The following is a 14,255-nucleotide window of genomic DNA, read 5'->3' as shown; positions in this document are numbered from 1 at the left end:
AGGCGTGGTGGCGGACACCTTTGTCCAAGCTACACGGGAGGCTGAGGCAGGAGAATGGCGTGAACCCGGGAGTCAGAGCTTGCAGTGAGCCGAGATCGCACCACTGCACTCCAGCCTAGGTGACAGAGCAAGACAAAAAAAAAAAGAACTGTGGTTGCAAGGACACCAGGTAATAAGTTACTGCAGTCGTCCAGGTAAGAGATGATGGTAGCTGAGATTAGGAGGACAGTAATGAAGATAACAGGAAAGAAGGCCGATTGAAGAGATATTTAGGAAGAAATCAGTGTTACACTGCAGCCATGGCTTATTTAGTAGAGTTTTAAGGATGACAGACCTTGAGATTTTTTCACCTGTGATACCAAATAGTAAATAAGCTAGAATCTGAGCTTATCTGATGCTCCCCAAAGAGCCAGATAGCTATTGCAGCCACATTCTCTAACAGCAGTAACATCTTAGCAATGTTGATTTTTGGAAGTGTGCCAGAAGGCTGTGACCAAGACCACAGTAAAATCAAGCATTTATTTTAAAAATAATTATATATTATAGGTCCCACTTCCAACTATCAGAACCATCCCAAATGATAAAATTACTGGTATTTGCAAGGAACATATCTGTAATATCACATTATATCATTTATTTTCTCTCCTTTGTACTTCTGTGAAAATAAGATTTTAAGGCATGGGGGAAAGGGGAATAGGAATTTATAGTATTCGGAGTTAACTTTCAGCATAAATTTATAAAGTAACTTTTTATTTTTTTATTTTTTGGGATGGAGTCTCACTCTGTGGCCCAGGCTGGAGTGCAATGGCGCAATCTCGGCTCACTGAAAGCTCCGCCTCCTAAATTCCAGGAATTATCCTGCCTCAGCCTCCCAAGTAGCAGAGATTACAGGCACACGCTACTATGCCCGGCTAATTTTTGTATTTTGAGTAGAGACAGGGTTTCATCATGTTGGCCAGGCTGGTCTCAAACTCCTGACCTCAGGTGATCCACCTACCTCAGCCTCCCAAAGTGCTGGAATTACAGGCGTGAGCCACTGCACCTGGCCTAAAGTAACATTTTTGTCAGGCATACCATATAATACCTGAGAATATCAGGGGTAAAAGAGTCAATCACCATTATATCTTAAAGATGCTATGATGTCAAAGAAACAAATGTCATTTTATAACACACATCAATGTTCACGATGTATAGTAATAAAAGCTACTTCCACACTAGTAGCTTTTTGATCAGGTAAAAATAAGACACATATACTTATGAACTCTATTCCTTTCCTTGTTTCAGATGATAAACACGTGGAAATTTCTGTAAGTCTTCTTTCTGCTTTATGTAACCAGCATAATAAAATCTCTATTAAAATCCAACAGTAAACTTAAAATTAAGAAGAAGCCTACAGAGTCCTCTTTGAAATGGATCAACACTATTGTCCAAATACCCCAGTATTGGAACATCTACCTCAGCTCTCCTTAATTCCACGAAGCAGGCATTTTAAATAAGAGGCTAAGGAGAAATAATTTCTAGTTTTTCATTTTAACATACTAGTTCTCTCTCATAGGCCCCAGCCCAAACCCCACACATGTGTGGCTCTTTTGATAATACATTCTAAAATCTATTTATTTCTCTCTCTCTCTTTCTTGCTACTTATATTCCCATATAAAAGTACCTTCTTTTGTTTTAGGTGGTCTAACGTTCACATATTCTCCTTTGGGCACTATCAGAACACTATGGCATGCTTGCAGTTTTACAAATTTTCCGACATGCTATGCTAAAACACAGTAATTAGCACTGTGGTCCCACACATAATATTAGAATCCTAACAGAAACGCTAGCATGAAAGAGAAACATCACTTAGCCCAAACCCCAAGCTGAGCAAAGTGTAAGTCAACAGATGACTAAGAGTTTCTTATTAATGACAGGTAACGTAATTGATAAAAACCTAGGAATGTGCATCTTATTTATGCCTCTACAATCCTTGAGTTCCTAAAAATGTCACATCTGCAATCATGGGAGACATAATAAATTACTAACATAGTAACCAATCTCTAAAACTGTCAATAAATCAGAGTCACAGAAGTTCAGGATAATGAGGGACCTTGGTGAGAATCTAATACATCTCATTTTACAGATGAATATAGTAAGGGATGGGAAATGTACTGAAATTATATACCTAATTTCTAGAAAATAGGAAAGGCTTAAATACTTGCAGCATGACAGAACTCAGGTTTGGTTTCCTATGTGTACTCTTACTATGTCTCCAAGTTGAAAAAAAGAGTTTTTTTAATCTATGTGGATTGAAACATACATAAATTCCTGAATAGGTCTTAATTCTTGATAGCTTAAACACTGAAACTGTAAGGGCAAGCAAATGTACATTTTTTTAAATGCTGTGTATCATACTACATATTTTCATCTCCACCATACTACAACAAAATCTCTAGACCTACACATAACACATATAGTACATCAAGCTTATGGTTAATTATTTTTATAACCTAAGAAATTAAAAACTATATAGTAGTCTTAATGAAAAGTAGCTAAAAAAGGGAACATGTAGCTCTACGGAGAAGTCAAAGGAGAAAAGTGAATCCTAGTTTTTCCTCAGAGATGTCTGAAATACAGAGTGGGATGATCCAACCTCATGAGTTCCAATTGTTATCTATAGAAGCCTCAGGCTTTCTGCATCAAGAGCCCCATTCTGTCCCAATCTGCTGTTCCAAATGACTAACCAACCACCTGACTGAAGCTCCCCAAAGCCTTCAGGGAAATTTGGTTACCCAGGGATTGCTCTGTCCTCCCCAAAATGAATGTTTATTATACTCTCTAGACAAAGCTCTGGGAAACAGAAATAAAGGTCTCATTTAATTCCCCTTATCAATGGAAAAGGCAGCCATCTGTTAATCTTCTGTTAAGAAAGGCCTTTTGAAAACTTCTTATGAGATGAATCCTAGGAATTTACTGGCTCCCCAGAATAAAAACACTGAAGAGACAGCCAGATACTACTCAGAGTTTTCAAAAATGGAAGTCAACTACATCTTAGTACGTCTATTTTTTTCTCTTTTTGAGACAAAATTTCACTATGTCATCCAGGTTGGTCTTGAACTCCTAAGCTCAAGCAATCCCCCCACCTCAGCCTCCCAAAGTGCTGGAATTACAGGTGAGAGCCACTAGGCCCGTCCTTTCCAAGTACATCTAGACAAGTATATTCTAAAAGATCTATTCTGCTTGAAAGATAAGCAGATTTTTTTTTTCATTTTTGCTTTTAGAGCCCACCAACCAATCGGATCTTATTTAAAGAGGCAAAACTTTCATAGTACGGTCTTCCCTTTCCTCCTTAAACAAATAACCATACCTGCTCACTACCAATTCTACCTAAATATTTTTATTCCTTTAACAAAGCCCTTGATTCTGCTTTATATCCTGCCAGACCTATTTCTGATTTTTTTTTAACCTTCTTGGACTGTCCTAAACTTGACCAGATTATTAAAAGCCACCCCACAATTACTTTTAGCAGGTGGCTGCATGCATGGACACATGCTGCCAAGTTTCTCAAGTTTCTCAACTTACTGTCCTCTCAGTCATAGCCATCTTAATAATCCCAGCAAGAACTTCTTTGGTTGTCTTTCCAGATTCTATTCCTTCCCTTCCATGCAAAACCAGGTTATGATTTCTAGACTTTATTAAAGGGCCAAATCCCCACCCCAGGGTAGTAGTAAAGAAACCCATCAAGTGCTGCTCCTCCAGACTTGGGATTACAGGAGAAATGTGCTCCTTCCCTCCAGTTCCCTCTTCTAAGCGTTCCCAGCTTGCTACCTGTTGGCAGTGCTGGTGTTGCTGCTCCCGCTGCTGTGTTTCTGTGCCCGGCTCAACCTCCGTGGGGGCTTTGAATGCTGCAGTCGGGGGCTTGGCATGGACGGGAATGAAGAGGCGTAGCCATGTTCACACTCTGAAGAGAGCAAGAAAAAAAGGTATAGTAAGAAGAATATAGTACCCAAATCCATTGAACCACAAATCCAAGGTCTTTGCAGTAACAGGTTTTTGAAAGCAAAAAAAAAGGTACAATGTTTCCACTCTTTTTGGTTAGAAGATTAATGTCCCTCGCCTGGACATCAATCCTGTGACACCCCATCAGCTGGAAGGTGTTTTGATACCTCCTCTAAACCAAATAATTTATCCCCCCTTTCCAAAATCCTTCTCTCCCCAAAATTTTTTTTTGAGATTTCAGATGCTTTAGAACATTTTTTGACCAGTTACCATTCGCTTCATTGATTTTACTTGACTCAAAAATTCCCCTTTACTTTCAGCTCTCTCTGTTCTAAAGAGTCTCTTTTAAGCCCAATATTTTCGCGTACTTCGAACAAGTCTTACAGAGACATTTTCTCTCTTGACAACAATCTCCGAGTTCCTGCTCTTCCTGCCCCATCTCCACAGTCCCTTGGGCTGCCACCGCCAAAGGGGCCCTATCTCATCACCCCGCAGGTATTCAGAGGCCCCTTCCGCACGCTGCCAGTCCTCTGCCCACTCTCCACCGGCTTTCCCCAGACACCCCCAGCATCCGCGTTCCTCCTTCTTCTTAACTCCCAGCACCCTCTCCCACTCCAGGCCCTGCTGGTTTCTCCATGGTCACCCTCTCTCCAGTCCCGGACCGTCCTCTCTCCAACTCCCCTCCGCCCGTCTCCTTCCCGCTCCCCGCACACCCACAGCCCCACCCTCCGGGCGCACCCTCGCACCTCCCCCCGCACCTGCACGATCTCTCACACACGCCTCCACTCACGATCTCAGCACAAACACTTCCCCACGCGCACCTCACGCGCGCAAGCTTCCCACGCACGCGCGCCCCTCCCACACGCGCACGCCCCTTCCCGCACACGCCCCTTCCCGCACACGCCCCTTCCCCCGCACCATCCCTCCCACGCGCGCACCCTCACGCGCGACCCTCCCCGCACACGCCCCTCCTCGCACACGCGCGAGCCCCTCTCCTCAGATGCCCCTCCCCACTTGTGCGCACCCCTGCCCTCACACACACGCATGGCCCTCCCCTCACACGCCCCTCCCTACACGCGCACGTCCCTCCCCTCACACCCGCGCACCCCTCCCCTCACATGCGCGCGCCCCTCGCCTCACATGCTCGACCCCCCATGCTCGCACCCCTCCCCTCACATGCACGCACCCCTCCCCTCACACATGCGCGCCCCTCCCCTCACACCCGCGCGCCCCTCCCCTCACACGTCCCTCCCCTCACACATGCGCACGCCCCTCCCCTCATGCGCGCTTCCCTCACACGTCCCTCCCGTCACACGCGCGCACCCCTCGCTCACACGCGCGCTCCCCTACCCGCAGACGCCCCTCCCCTCCCCTCACACGCCCTTTCCCTCACATGAGCGCACCCCTCTCCTCACATGCGCACGCCCCTCCCCTCACATGCGCGTTCCCCTCCCCTCATACGCCACTCCCCTCACGCGCGCACCCCTCCCTCACACGCCCCTCCCCTCACACGCGCGCTCCCTTCCCCACATGCCCCTCCCATCACACGCGCGCTCCCCTCCCTCACACGCCCTCCCCTCACGCGTGCACCCCTCCCTCACTCGCCCCTCCCCTCACACGCGGGCACCCCTCCCTCACACGCCCCACCCCTCACACGCCCGCTCCCCTCCCCACACGCCCCACCCCTCACACGCGCGCTCCCCTACGCTTACATGCACGCACACCTCTCCCTCACATGCGCGCACCTCACACGCGTGCCCTCCCTCACCGGCCGCACCGCACTCCCCATAAAGATTAGTAGCGCTCGGGCTCACGCAGCGGCGCCCAGCCATTACCTCGCTCCCGGCGCTCCAAAAACTCGGCAGCCTCCAGCAGACGCTGCACGTTGATCATCCTTACCCGCTCCATGGGCACCGCGGGTGGCGATCGGCGCCTCTCTGCACTCCCTTCCCGGGCCGACAGGAGGCGCCGCAGGCGGCTACGGCGAGGCGCCGTCCCGGAACATGTGCGGCAGGCGGGCGGGCCAGCCCGGCCGCGGCTCGGCGCGCTCTCCGCTGCCTCAGCCGCCCCAGCCGCGCCAGCCGCGCCCGCCGTGCCACCGGCAGCCCGCGCGTGGTTTGTTTACCTCTCCGCGCGAGCACGGGGGAGGGGCGGGAGCAGCGCCGCGGCCCGCCCCCTCCCGCCCCTGCCTCTGCCCCCTGGGAAATGTAGTCCCGCCCCCGCCCGCGGCTGCCGGGAATCGTAGTGCGCACGCCGTTTCAGGGCGCCTGCGTTCCGCACGATTCGCAAAGGTCGTCGGAAGGTGTAGTCCTGCTGGGTTTCCTTTCCTGTCTCTAGGGAAGCCTAAGAAGTTGTGGGACTTTGCTTCTGGGAGGGAAGGATTTTTTTTTCCCCCTCCAGACACGATGTGGAATGGGAAGGATTTGAGCAAGCTGGGAGTCTACTCCCGGGGAAACTTGTTTCTCAGCGACTCCCTGCGGTTGCCCAGGGGCTGAGACACGCTTTATTCCAAATATCATGTTGCAGTCGTTTATCTCCTACTTTCTCATGTAACGTATGTGCCTCAGTTTCCTCATCTGCAAAATGAGAAGAGTAACACACCTGCACCAACAGCGCACACAGAAACTGGAAAAGCCGAAATTGCTGTTCAAAAACGAGGGATGATTTCATCAGAGAGGGTTTCCATGAAGCCCTTCTTCCACCTCAGCTTGCACACAGACAAGTAGTTATCTTACTTTTAAAAACTTTCTCCTCCCTCAGTCCCTCACTAATGCTTTTAGACGCCAGAAAATTCTCCCTGGTGCTGAACAGAGTTTGATTCAAATCCTGACTCTGCTACTTACACTGACAGTGTGAACTCTTTCAGTCTCATTTTCCTTATGTATAAAATGGATATGATCATAGCCACGACCTTGAGCGCGTGCCATGTGCCAGGCACTGTACTAGACTTAGTGTGCATAGTAAAAGAGAAACAGACGCAGACCTGCTCTCGAGGTTCATGTATTCAGTAGGGCTTTTTGCGAAGATTAAATGCAGTAATTCCAGCACTCAGTATATACTAGGCACTCAGTAAATAGAAGCGATGATGATGTTTTTCTCTTACGCTGTCCTCTGTAGCTAAAAGGGGAGTTAGCTAAAGAGAGCAGAGACCACATTAAAAGACTGCCACTGGCCGGGCACGATGGCTCACGCCTGTAATCCCAGGACTTTGGGAGGCTGAGGCGGGCGGATAACCTGAGGTCAGGAGTTCGAGACCAGCTTTGCCAACATGGTGAAACCCTGTCTCTACTAAAAACATAAAAATTAGCCTGGCATGGTGGCGGGTGCCTGTAATCCCAGCTACTTGGGAGGCTGAGGCAGGAGAATCGCTTGAACCTGGGAGGCGGAGGTTGCAGTGAGCCGAGATCACGCCACTGCACTCCAGCCTGGGCAACAGAGCAAGACTCAGTCTCAAAAGAAAAAAAAAAAAAAAGCCCCTGACTGCTCTCATGGCCACTCTCTTTCTAAGTTCTCCATCTAAAAAATTCTCAAAGTCTAGACTAGGGTTTCTCAACTTTAGCATCATTGACATTTTGATCTGGGTAATTCCTCCTTGGAGCAGGAGCTCTGTCCCGTGCTTTGCAGGATGCTTAGGAGCATCCCTGGCCTCTACCCACTAGAGGCCAGTAGCACACCACTACCCCTCCAGTGTGACAACCAAAAATGTCTCCTGGGGCACAAAATCCCTCCCCGTCCCCCAGTTGGGAACAAGGGATCTAGGGAGAGGAAGGACAAGAGGATCGTACTTGTTGAATGCTCTAGGAGCAAGCTGGGAACCATGCAAACATACCCATAACTGTTTGTTCTCCACCCCAATTATTTATTTTATTTTATTCATTTTTTTTTTTTTTTTTTTTTTTGAGACGGAGTCTCGCTCTGTCACCCAGGCTGGAGTGCAGTGGCACGATCTCGGTTCACTGCAAGCTCCGCCTCCCGGGTTCATGCCATTCTCCTACCTCAGTCTCCCGAGTAGCTGGGACTATAGGCGCCCACCACCATGCCCAGCTAATTTTTTGTATTTGTAGTGGAGACGGGGTTTCACCGTGTTAGTCAGGATGGTCTCGATCTCCTGACCTCATGATCTGCCTGCCTAGGCCTCCCAGAGTGCTGGGATTATAGGCGTGAGCCACTGCGCCGGGCCTCCACCCCAATCGTTTTAACCTGCTGGTTGATATCACATCCAAAATAACATGAAGCTCCTGGTAAGGGAAGAATTTCCCCCTCCCGTGGTCATTCCATTGGCTCCTGCAGAAAATACCATCTTGAGACGGAACTCTTACCCTCTTAAAAATGTTAACGGCTTCATGCTGCATTTTAACATACCTTTCCCTCATACCTTTTGTTTTCTTTTTCTTTTTTTCTAAAGTGAATAAAATCTCCAGTGAGGTCACAAGCTGCAAAATTCTGCCAGTCCTTTTAAATATTACACTTGGCACCACATTTAAAACCAAATAGATATTCCATCAAATCCAAGAAGACCCAAAATGAGAGGTGTTCACAAGCCACACTTTTTTTTTTTTTTTTTTTTTGTAAAGGCTTTGAAAAAGGGACTGTTTTTTTAGCTGTTGACTAGGTCGTTTCAGATCTGAGCTTTCCCATTGGGTGTTGGTAACAACTACCCTCCACCCTTAACAAGGGCCACGTTGGGTAGGGGTGGGAGTGGATTATTTTACAGAAAATGTCATTCATTTAGAACATCTGTTAGTTGAGGGTAGAATTTTTTTTTTTTTTTTGAGACAGAGTCTCACTCTATCACCCGGACTGGAGTGCAGTGGTGCCATCTCGGCTCATTGCAACCTCTACCTCCCGGGTTTAAGCGATTCTCCTGACACAGCCTCCCAAGTAGCTGGGATTACAGGCACCTGCCGCTACGCCCAGCTAATTTTTTGTATTTTCGTAGAGACAGGGTTTCACCATGTTGGCCATGCTGGTCTCGAACTCCTGACCTCGTGATCTGCCCGCCTCAGCCTCCCAAAGTGCTGGGATTACAGACGTGAGTCACTGTGCCTGGTCAGGACAAATACAACTCTACTTTTCCTAATAGGAGGTAAACTTGTGTGACAAGCAATCAAGAAAAGTAGTACAAACTGAAAATATACACGAATTCAAGATGGCTTTAATTCCAGAGGTCACAGAGCCATAGCTGGTTAGGAAGAGATGGCTACATGCAAGAGGCCTGGGGCCTATGCATGGCCTTCCACAGTTGACCTCCAGGTGAACTAATCTAGAGCCCTTCTTCTAGAGCCATGGCCAAGAGGGAGATGAGGACATGGAAAGTAGAGCGAGACTCACCAAAAGGCCACCTGCATTGAAGAAGAGGAGAGATGATGATCATGGTGGGCAGTATTAAGGGCTGGTTCATGTACAGAAATCTCCAGCCTTTTCCAAAAGCAACTGAGGTACCACTTCCTTCTCCCTGCTCTGGCTGCCTCCTGGAGTCCTTCCTAGGATATCAGCTATAAGGGCCTCTCCAGCGCAAAGCTTAGGGCTCTATCCACAGGAAAGTAATGCTACCCACAAACCATCCCTCAGCAACAGTCTCAACCCAGAGGAACCCAGAGGCAGCCATGGACTTTCTTTTGCTCCAATGAATTAGTTTCCACTACAAATGCAGATGGGGAAACAGGAAAAGCAAGGCTTCCGAAGTCTACTGATGTAAGAACCTGGAATCCTACCCATAGTCTCTGTTCTGCCCTCTCCCTAAAGTATGTATCTCTCTCAAGGGAGTCATTTGAAAATGGAAAAAGTCCCCCAGAATCCCCCAGGCCTATAACGATCACAGCCACAGATGGGGACAATCTGCCTTCTGAAGGAGGCAGGCAAAGCCCTCAATTCTTAAGGGTCCTTTCTCAGCACAGTTTACTTAGTGACAATTTCCAAGTGATTTATTGCAGATTCATAAACAATGGAGGCTGATGTGTTGTATCTTTTCTTTAGGGAGGAGAGATGGGGAGAGAGGAAGGGGCCATGAGGTTAAGTTACAAGTCCAAAGTCACTGTGTTGATGACACCTTGCACTTTGGAAAACTTCCCTGAAACTGCAAAGTGTTTACTGACTAGGGCACTGTCTTCTGCAACTATCTTTAAGGATGGGCGTTTTCAAATACTCAACATTGGGGATAGGGGAGGTGAACTACAAGCTCTTAAGTGAGAACCGTAACAGTTACACATTTTTCCATCCCCCACTCCAAAATGACTACCGCAGCCTCCTCCCCTCCTCTTCCCCCGGAGCCCAGAAACGTGAAGAACAGCAGAAAACCTTTCCCTCGCCCGGTGAGTCAGCCTTGCCTAAGTTCATGCGTAAGCTCTCCTCAAGTCAGCGGCAGCTCAGAGCTGCGGGTCTCTGTGCAGCCGAGATAAATTTGGGCCTAGAAGGGATGACGTAATGCTAAACCCGAGAGGTAGCTGCCGCCTCCCAGGGCTCCGGTCGCCAGGGCTGCCGGCTGACATCCCAACTACACGGAAACGCACCAAGCGACTCAGGTGCTGCCCGAGCTGGGGAGGAAGGGAAAGGACTTGGGGTGGGTGGAACGCCAGGGGGAGGCAGTGTTTATCTGAGACGGCTGAATCTGGAAGTTTGTTGTTTTTTAACTCCAGTTTTACTGGTGAGATCAGACCACTGGCAAAGGCTCAAACAGCTGCACTTGACTTCCATCCTGACCCATCTCTTCCCTCTTAGAAAAGGGCTTCTTACATTTTATTAAATGGCCCTTATTACAGCAGCCTATTTCAGTGATTATAATGGATGTGTTAATCTCTCAAATGTCCTTTTCCTTCTTTTTTGCATGAACTTGGATCCAAGACGTCTGCATTGCAGGACTCAATTAACATGCACATCTAAGTGGCTTGCTTACTCTGGAGCACCCCACTTGGGGTGACACCAGGGTGCTACTGATAAGGTATTTGGGAGGAGTTTGCTAGGGCCATGCCAAGTGAATATTTCCCCAAATAACATTTCAAGGTTTATGTCATAGAAGTTTGTGTTATTAAGTTTGTTTCTCAATACAGTCCCCATTTTTCAGTTGAGAAAGTTCAGGCTCAGAGAGGTATGGTAACTGGCAGAAGGCCAACAGCTGTCTATCAAACTGATGGAATAAGGGTTAGAACTCAAGCTTTTTAAACCTGTGGGGCCCAATCCTTTAAATATCAAGATCAAGTTACATTCCCAAAGGATCCGAGTGCTGTTTTTTCTGTTCGTGGTTCATTCTTCCCCAAGGAAATGTTGCCATCAGAGTGAACTCCTTCACTCCTGGTGATGACCGCAAGCCTTGGGCCCAACCTCACCCTTCCACTATAATTAAAAGACCACCACAGGAAACAATCTTTGCTGTGTCAAAGTAGTTTTCTTCATTAGAAATGCCTCCCAAATACTTTTCAACATTTATTAGTGTAATCACATTTATTCTTTAATTTGTGCCTGTAATCATTTATGCTGGTAGATTTTGTGACTTTCAGCAATATCTGGCAAATAACCTGGTCAGCCATGGTGTGTGATTCTTTTGAAGCACTGTTCAGTTCCAAGAGTTGATATTTTTGTTTAGGATTTCTGCATCTATATTTGAAAGCAAAAGTAAACTGTATTTTTTCTTGTGTTTACTAGATGTTGGTATTGCAATAGTCTGTTCTTTCAAAGTTAGATATAACTTGTTTTTAAAGCCTTAAAAAATAAAGAAGACTGCCAGAGGCCTTCTCCTGCTGCTGAGAGGATGCCCCACATTCTTGCCAAAGCCCTGGGTAACCTTCCCTCCCCTGCCAGGAGCTGGCCTTGAGTTGCCCTGCCCCCACCCCTTGGCATCACCACCCTTCTCCAGGCAGCAGAAACTTGTGGAGGTCACGCTTAGGTCCAGCCAGGCCCTGAACACCAAACCACACAACCAGCTCCTGCCACCTTGTATCTGAGTTCTCTCAGTCTCAGATGCAGCACTTATAATAAAAATAACATTCTCTTGCCTGTCCAAGGTGTAGCTGATCTCACCAGCTCTTCCAGCCAACAGTGGTTTGATTTGAGGAAGCTGGGATTGTCCCTAGATCCTAGAACAACACGCATCCATTTGCCTACTAGCTGCCACGTAACTAGGGCTGCCATGCACGTTGCTGCTCCTCTAGTCAGTTCATTTAATCCTCAGCACGCCTCTGAGATTCCTGTTTTACAAGTAAGACCCAGAAAGGTTAGGTGATTTGCCCAAGGTCACAAAGGCTATGAAAAGATTTGAACCTGAATTTTCTGACTCTTGGACCCTACAGCATACATCATGTTATGTTCAATCGCATAAGGTCAGACGAAATTGGTTAAAGCAATGGTCTCAACCAAGGGCAATCCCATCACACTAAGAGGTGTTAGAAACATCGTAGGAGTGTCTTTTTTATTGTCACAACGACTAGGGGGTTTCCAGTGGCATTTAGTGGGTGGGAACCAAGGATGTTAAATCCTGCCATATTCCAGACGAATCTGTACAAGAACTGTCACACCAACAGCTCCTGTGTTGAGAAACACTAGGTCAGAAAGATAAAGGCAGAAAACTCATCATGTATTCAATAAATATTCCTTAAGCATCTGTTATGTGCCAGGCACTAAGCTAGATGCCAAAGATAAAATAATGAACAAAACTACTTATGGTCCCTGTCCTCTATGTGCTTATATTCTAGCCCTCCAGACTGACAATAAGCAAGTAGAGTAAGTGTAAATTGTGATGAGTAGAATACAGGATAAATGATAAAAGTGGGGTAAGGTTTAGGTGGGTGGGTGAGGAGTTCTGGGATGATCACAAAGACTGTTTAGGACATCTTCTCAAACTTTAAGGAGCACACAAATCACCTGGGTATTGTGGCAAATGCAGATCCTGCTGCAGCAGATCTGGAGTCTCATTTCTGACAAGCTCCCAGCAGGTACCAAGGCTCTCCATCCTCCAATCACACTCACTCTGAACGGCAATGATGAAGGCCATGGCAAGGAGTTCGGATTTTATTTTAAGTGAGGCAGGAAACTATTGAAGGGCTTTTAAAAAGTAAGTAACAGGAACCCAGTTACATTTTGGGTTTTTTTGCTTTTGTTTTTGTTTTCTGAGACAGAGTCTCACTCTGTCGCCCAGGCTGGAGTGCAGTGGCACGACCTTGACTCACTGCAACCTCCGCCTCTCGGGTTCAAGCAATTCTCCTGCCTCAGCCTCCCGAGTACCTGGGATTACAGGCACCCGCCACCATGCCCGGCTAATTTTTGTACTTTTTAGTAGAGATGGGGTTTCACCATGTTGGCCAGACTGGTCTCGAACTCCTGACCTCAGGTGATCCACCCACTTCGGCCTCCCAAAGTGCTGGGATTACAGGCATGAGCCACCATGCCCGGCCAAACCCAGTTATATTTAAGATCCCTCTTATCTCCTAACTCTGGATCAGCGAGAGGAAGAGGTTGGCCTATGTCATTGTCTGACCGGAACCAGCTGACCCACACTGTCACAGTGGCAGCGAGGACCTAATGCTCATCTCTGCAGCTCACACTTGCCTCTCTCCTCTGGCTTCCCTGGCAGAAGCCCTTGGCTCCATGTATGGGCCAGCCCAGTTGCCCTACAAGCTCGGGCGCCTCCAGAAGCCTAATACAGCCTGACAGGGTGTGGATTCACACCCTGACACCCTCGTATGCAGAACCACAGGAGACCTACTGGTTGGGTGAGTTCCCCAGGGGGTGCTGGGCAAGGTACTACTGCACGTGCAAGCAGTGACACCCTAAACCATCTCTGTCTAGAGAAAGGAGCCATTTGGCTCCACTGTCAACACCCAAAGGGCCCTGGAGGTTCTGACAGCCTGCTCTCTACCCTAGCAAGAGTGGAGAGAAAAGGAAGTCGCTCCAGGGAGGCATCCCCAAGGAGACCCTCAGCCTAAGTTAAAACATTCCACATTCCAAATCTTTTTTTTTTTTTTTTTTTGATGGAGTCTTGCTCTGTCACCCAGTCTGGAGTGCAGTGGCGCAATCTCGGCTCACTGCAAGCTCCACCTCCCGGGTTGACGCCATTCTCCTGCCTCAGCCTCCTGAGTAGCTGGGATTACAGGCGCCCACCACCACGCCTGGCTAACTTTTGTATTTTTAGTAGAGACGGGATTTCACCGTGTTAGCCAGGATGGTCTTGATCTCCTGACCTTGTGATCCACCCACCTCAGCCTCCCAAAGTGCTGGGATTATAGGCGTGAACCACCGCGCCCGGCCTCCAGATTCCAATTCTTGCCTCTTGCACATTTCTTACT

General features: G+C 47.8%; 1 protein-coding gene across 7 annotated transcripts in view; it reads right to left on the bottom strand.

Moving 5' to 3' along the window:
• The window catches only part of MXI1 (MAX interactor 1, dimerization protein), an 81,128-nt gene that overhangs the window by 56,367 nt on the left and 10,506 nt on the right, over positions 1–14,255 (bottom strand). For 3 of the 7 annotated variants that reach the window (XR_012418200.1, XM_005566405.5, XM_074002688.1), the window contains exon 2: positions 3,811–3,943. Coding sequence is in view for 6 of the 7 variants with exons in the window: in XM_005566405.5 (XP_005566462.1) it covers positions 3,811–3,943 (133 nt within the window). In the remaining variant the exon portion in view is untranslated. Of the gene's footprint in view, positions 1–3,810; positions 3,944–4,349; positions 4,994–5,374; positions 5,421–5,816; positions 6,123–14,255 lie in introns of those variants that run through there. The other 4 variants (XM_005566406.4, XM_065521404.2, XM_065521400.2 and 1 more) reach the window with 4 other exon arrangements.

This window comes from Macaca fascicularis, chromosome 9 (genome assembly GCF_037993035.2).
Source record: "Macaca fascicularis isolate 582-1 chromosome 9, T2T-MFA8v1.1".
Taxonomy (NCBI): Eukaryota; Metazoa; Chordata; class Mammalia; order Primates; family Cercopithecidae; genus Macaca; species Macaca fascicularis.
The sequence above is the reverse complement of the archived record's forward strand: the minus strand, read 5'-3'. Positions and strand labels throughout refer to the sequence as shown.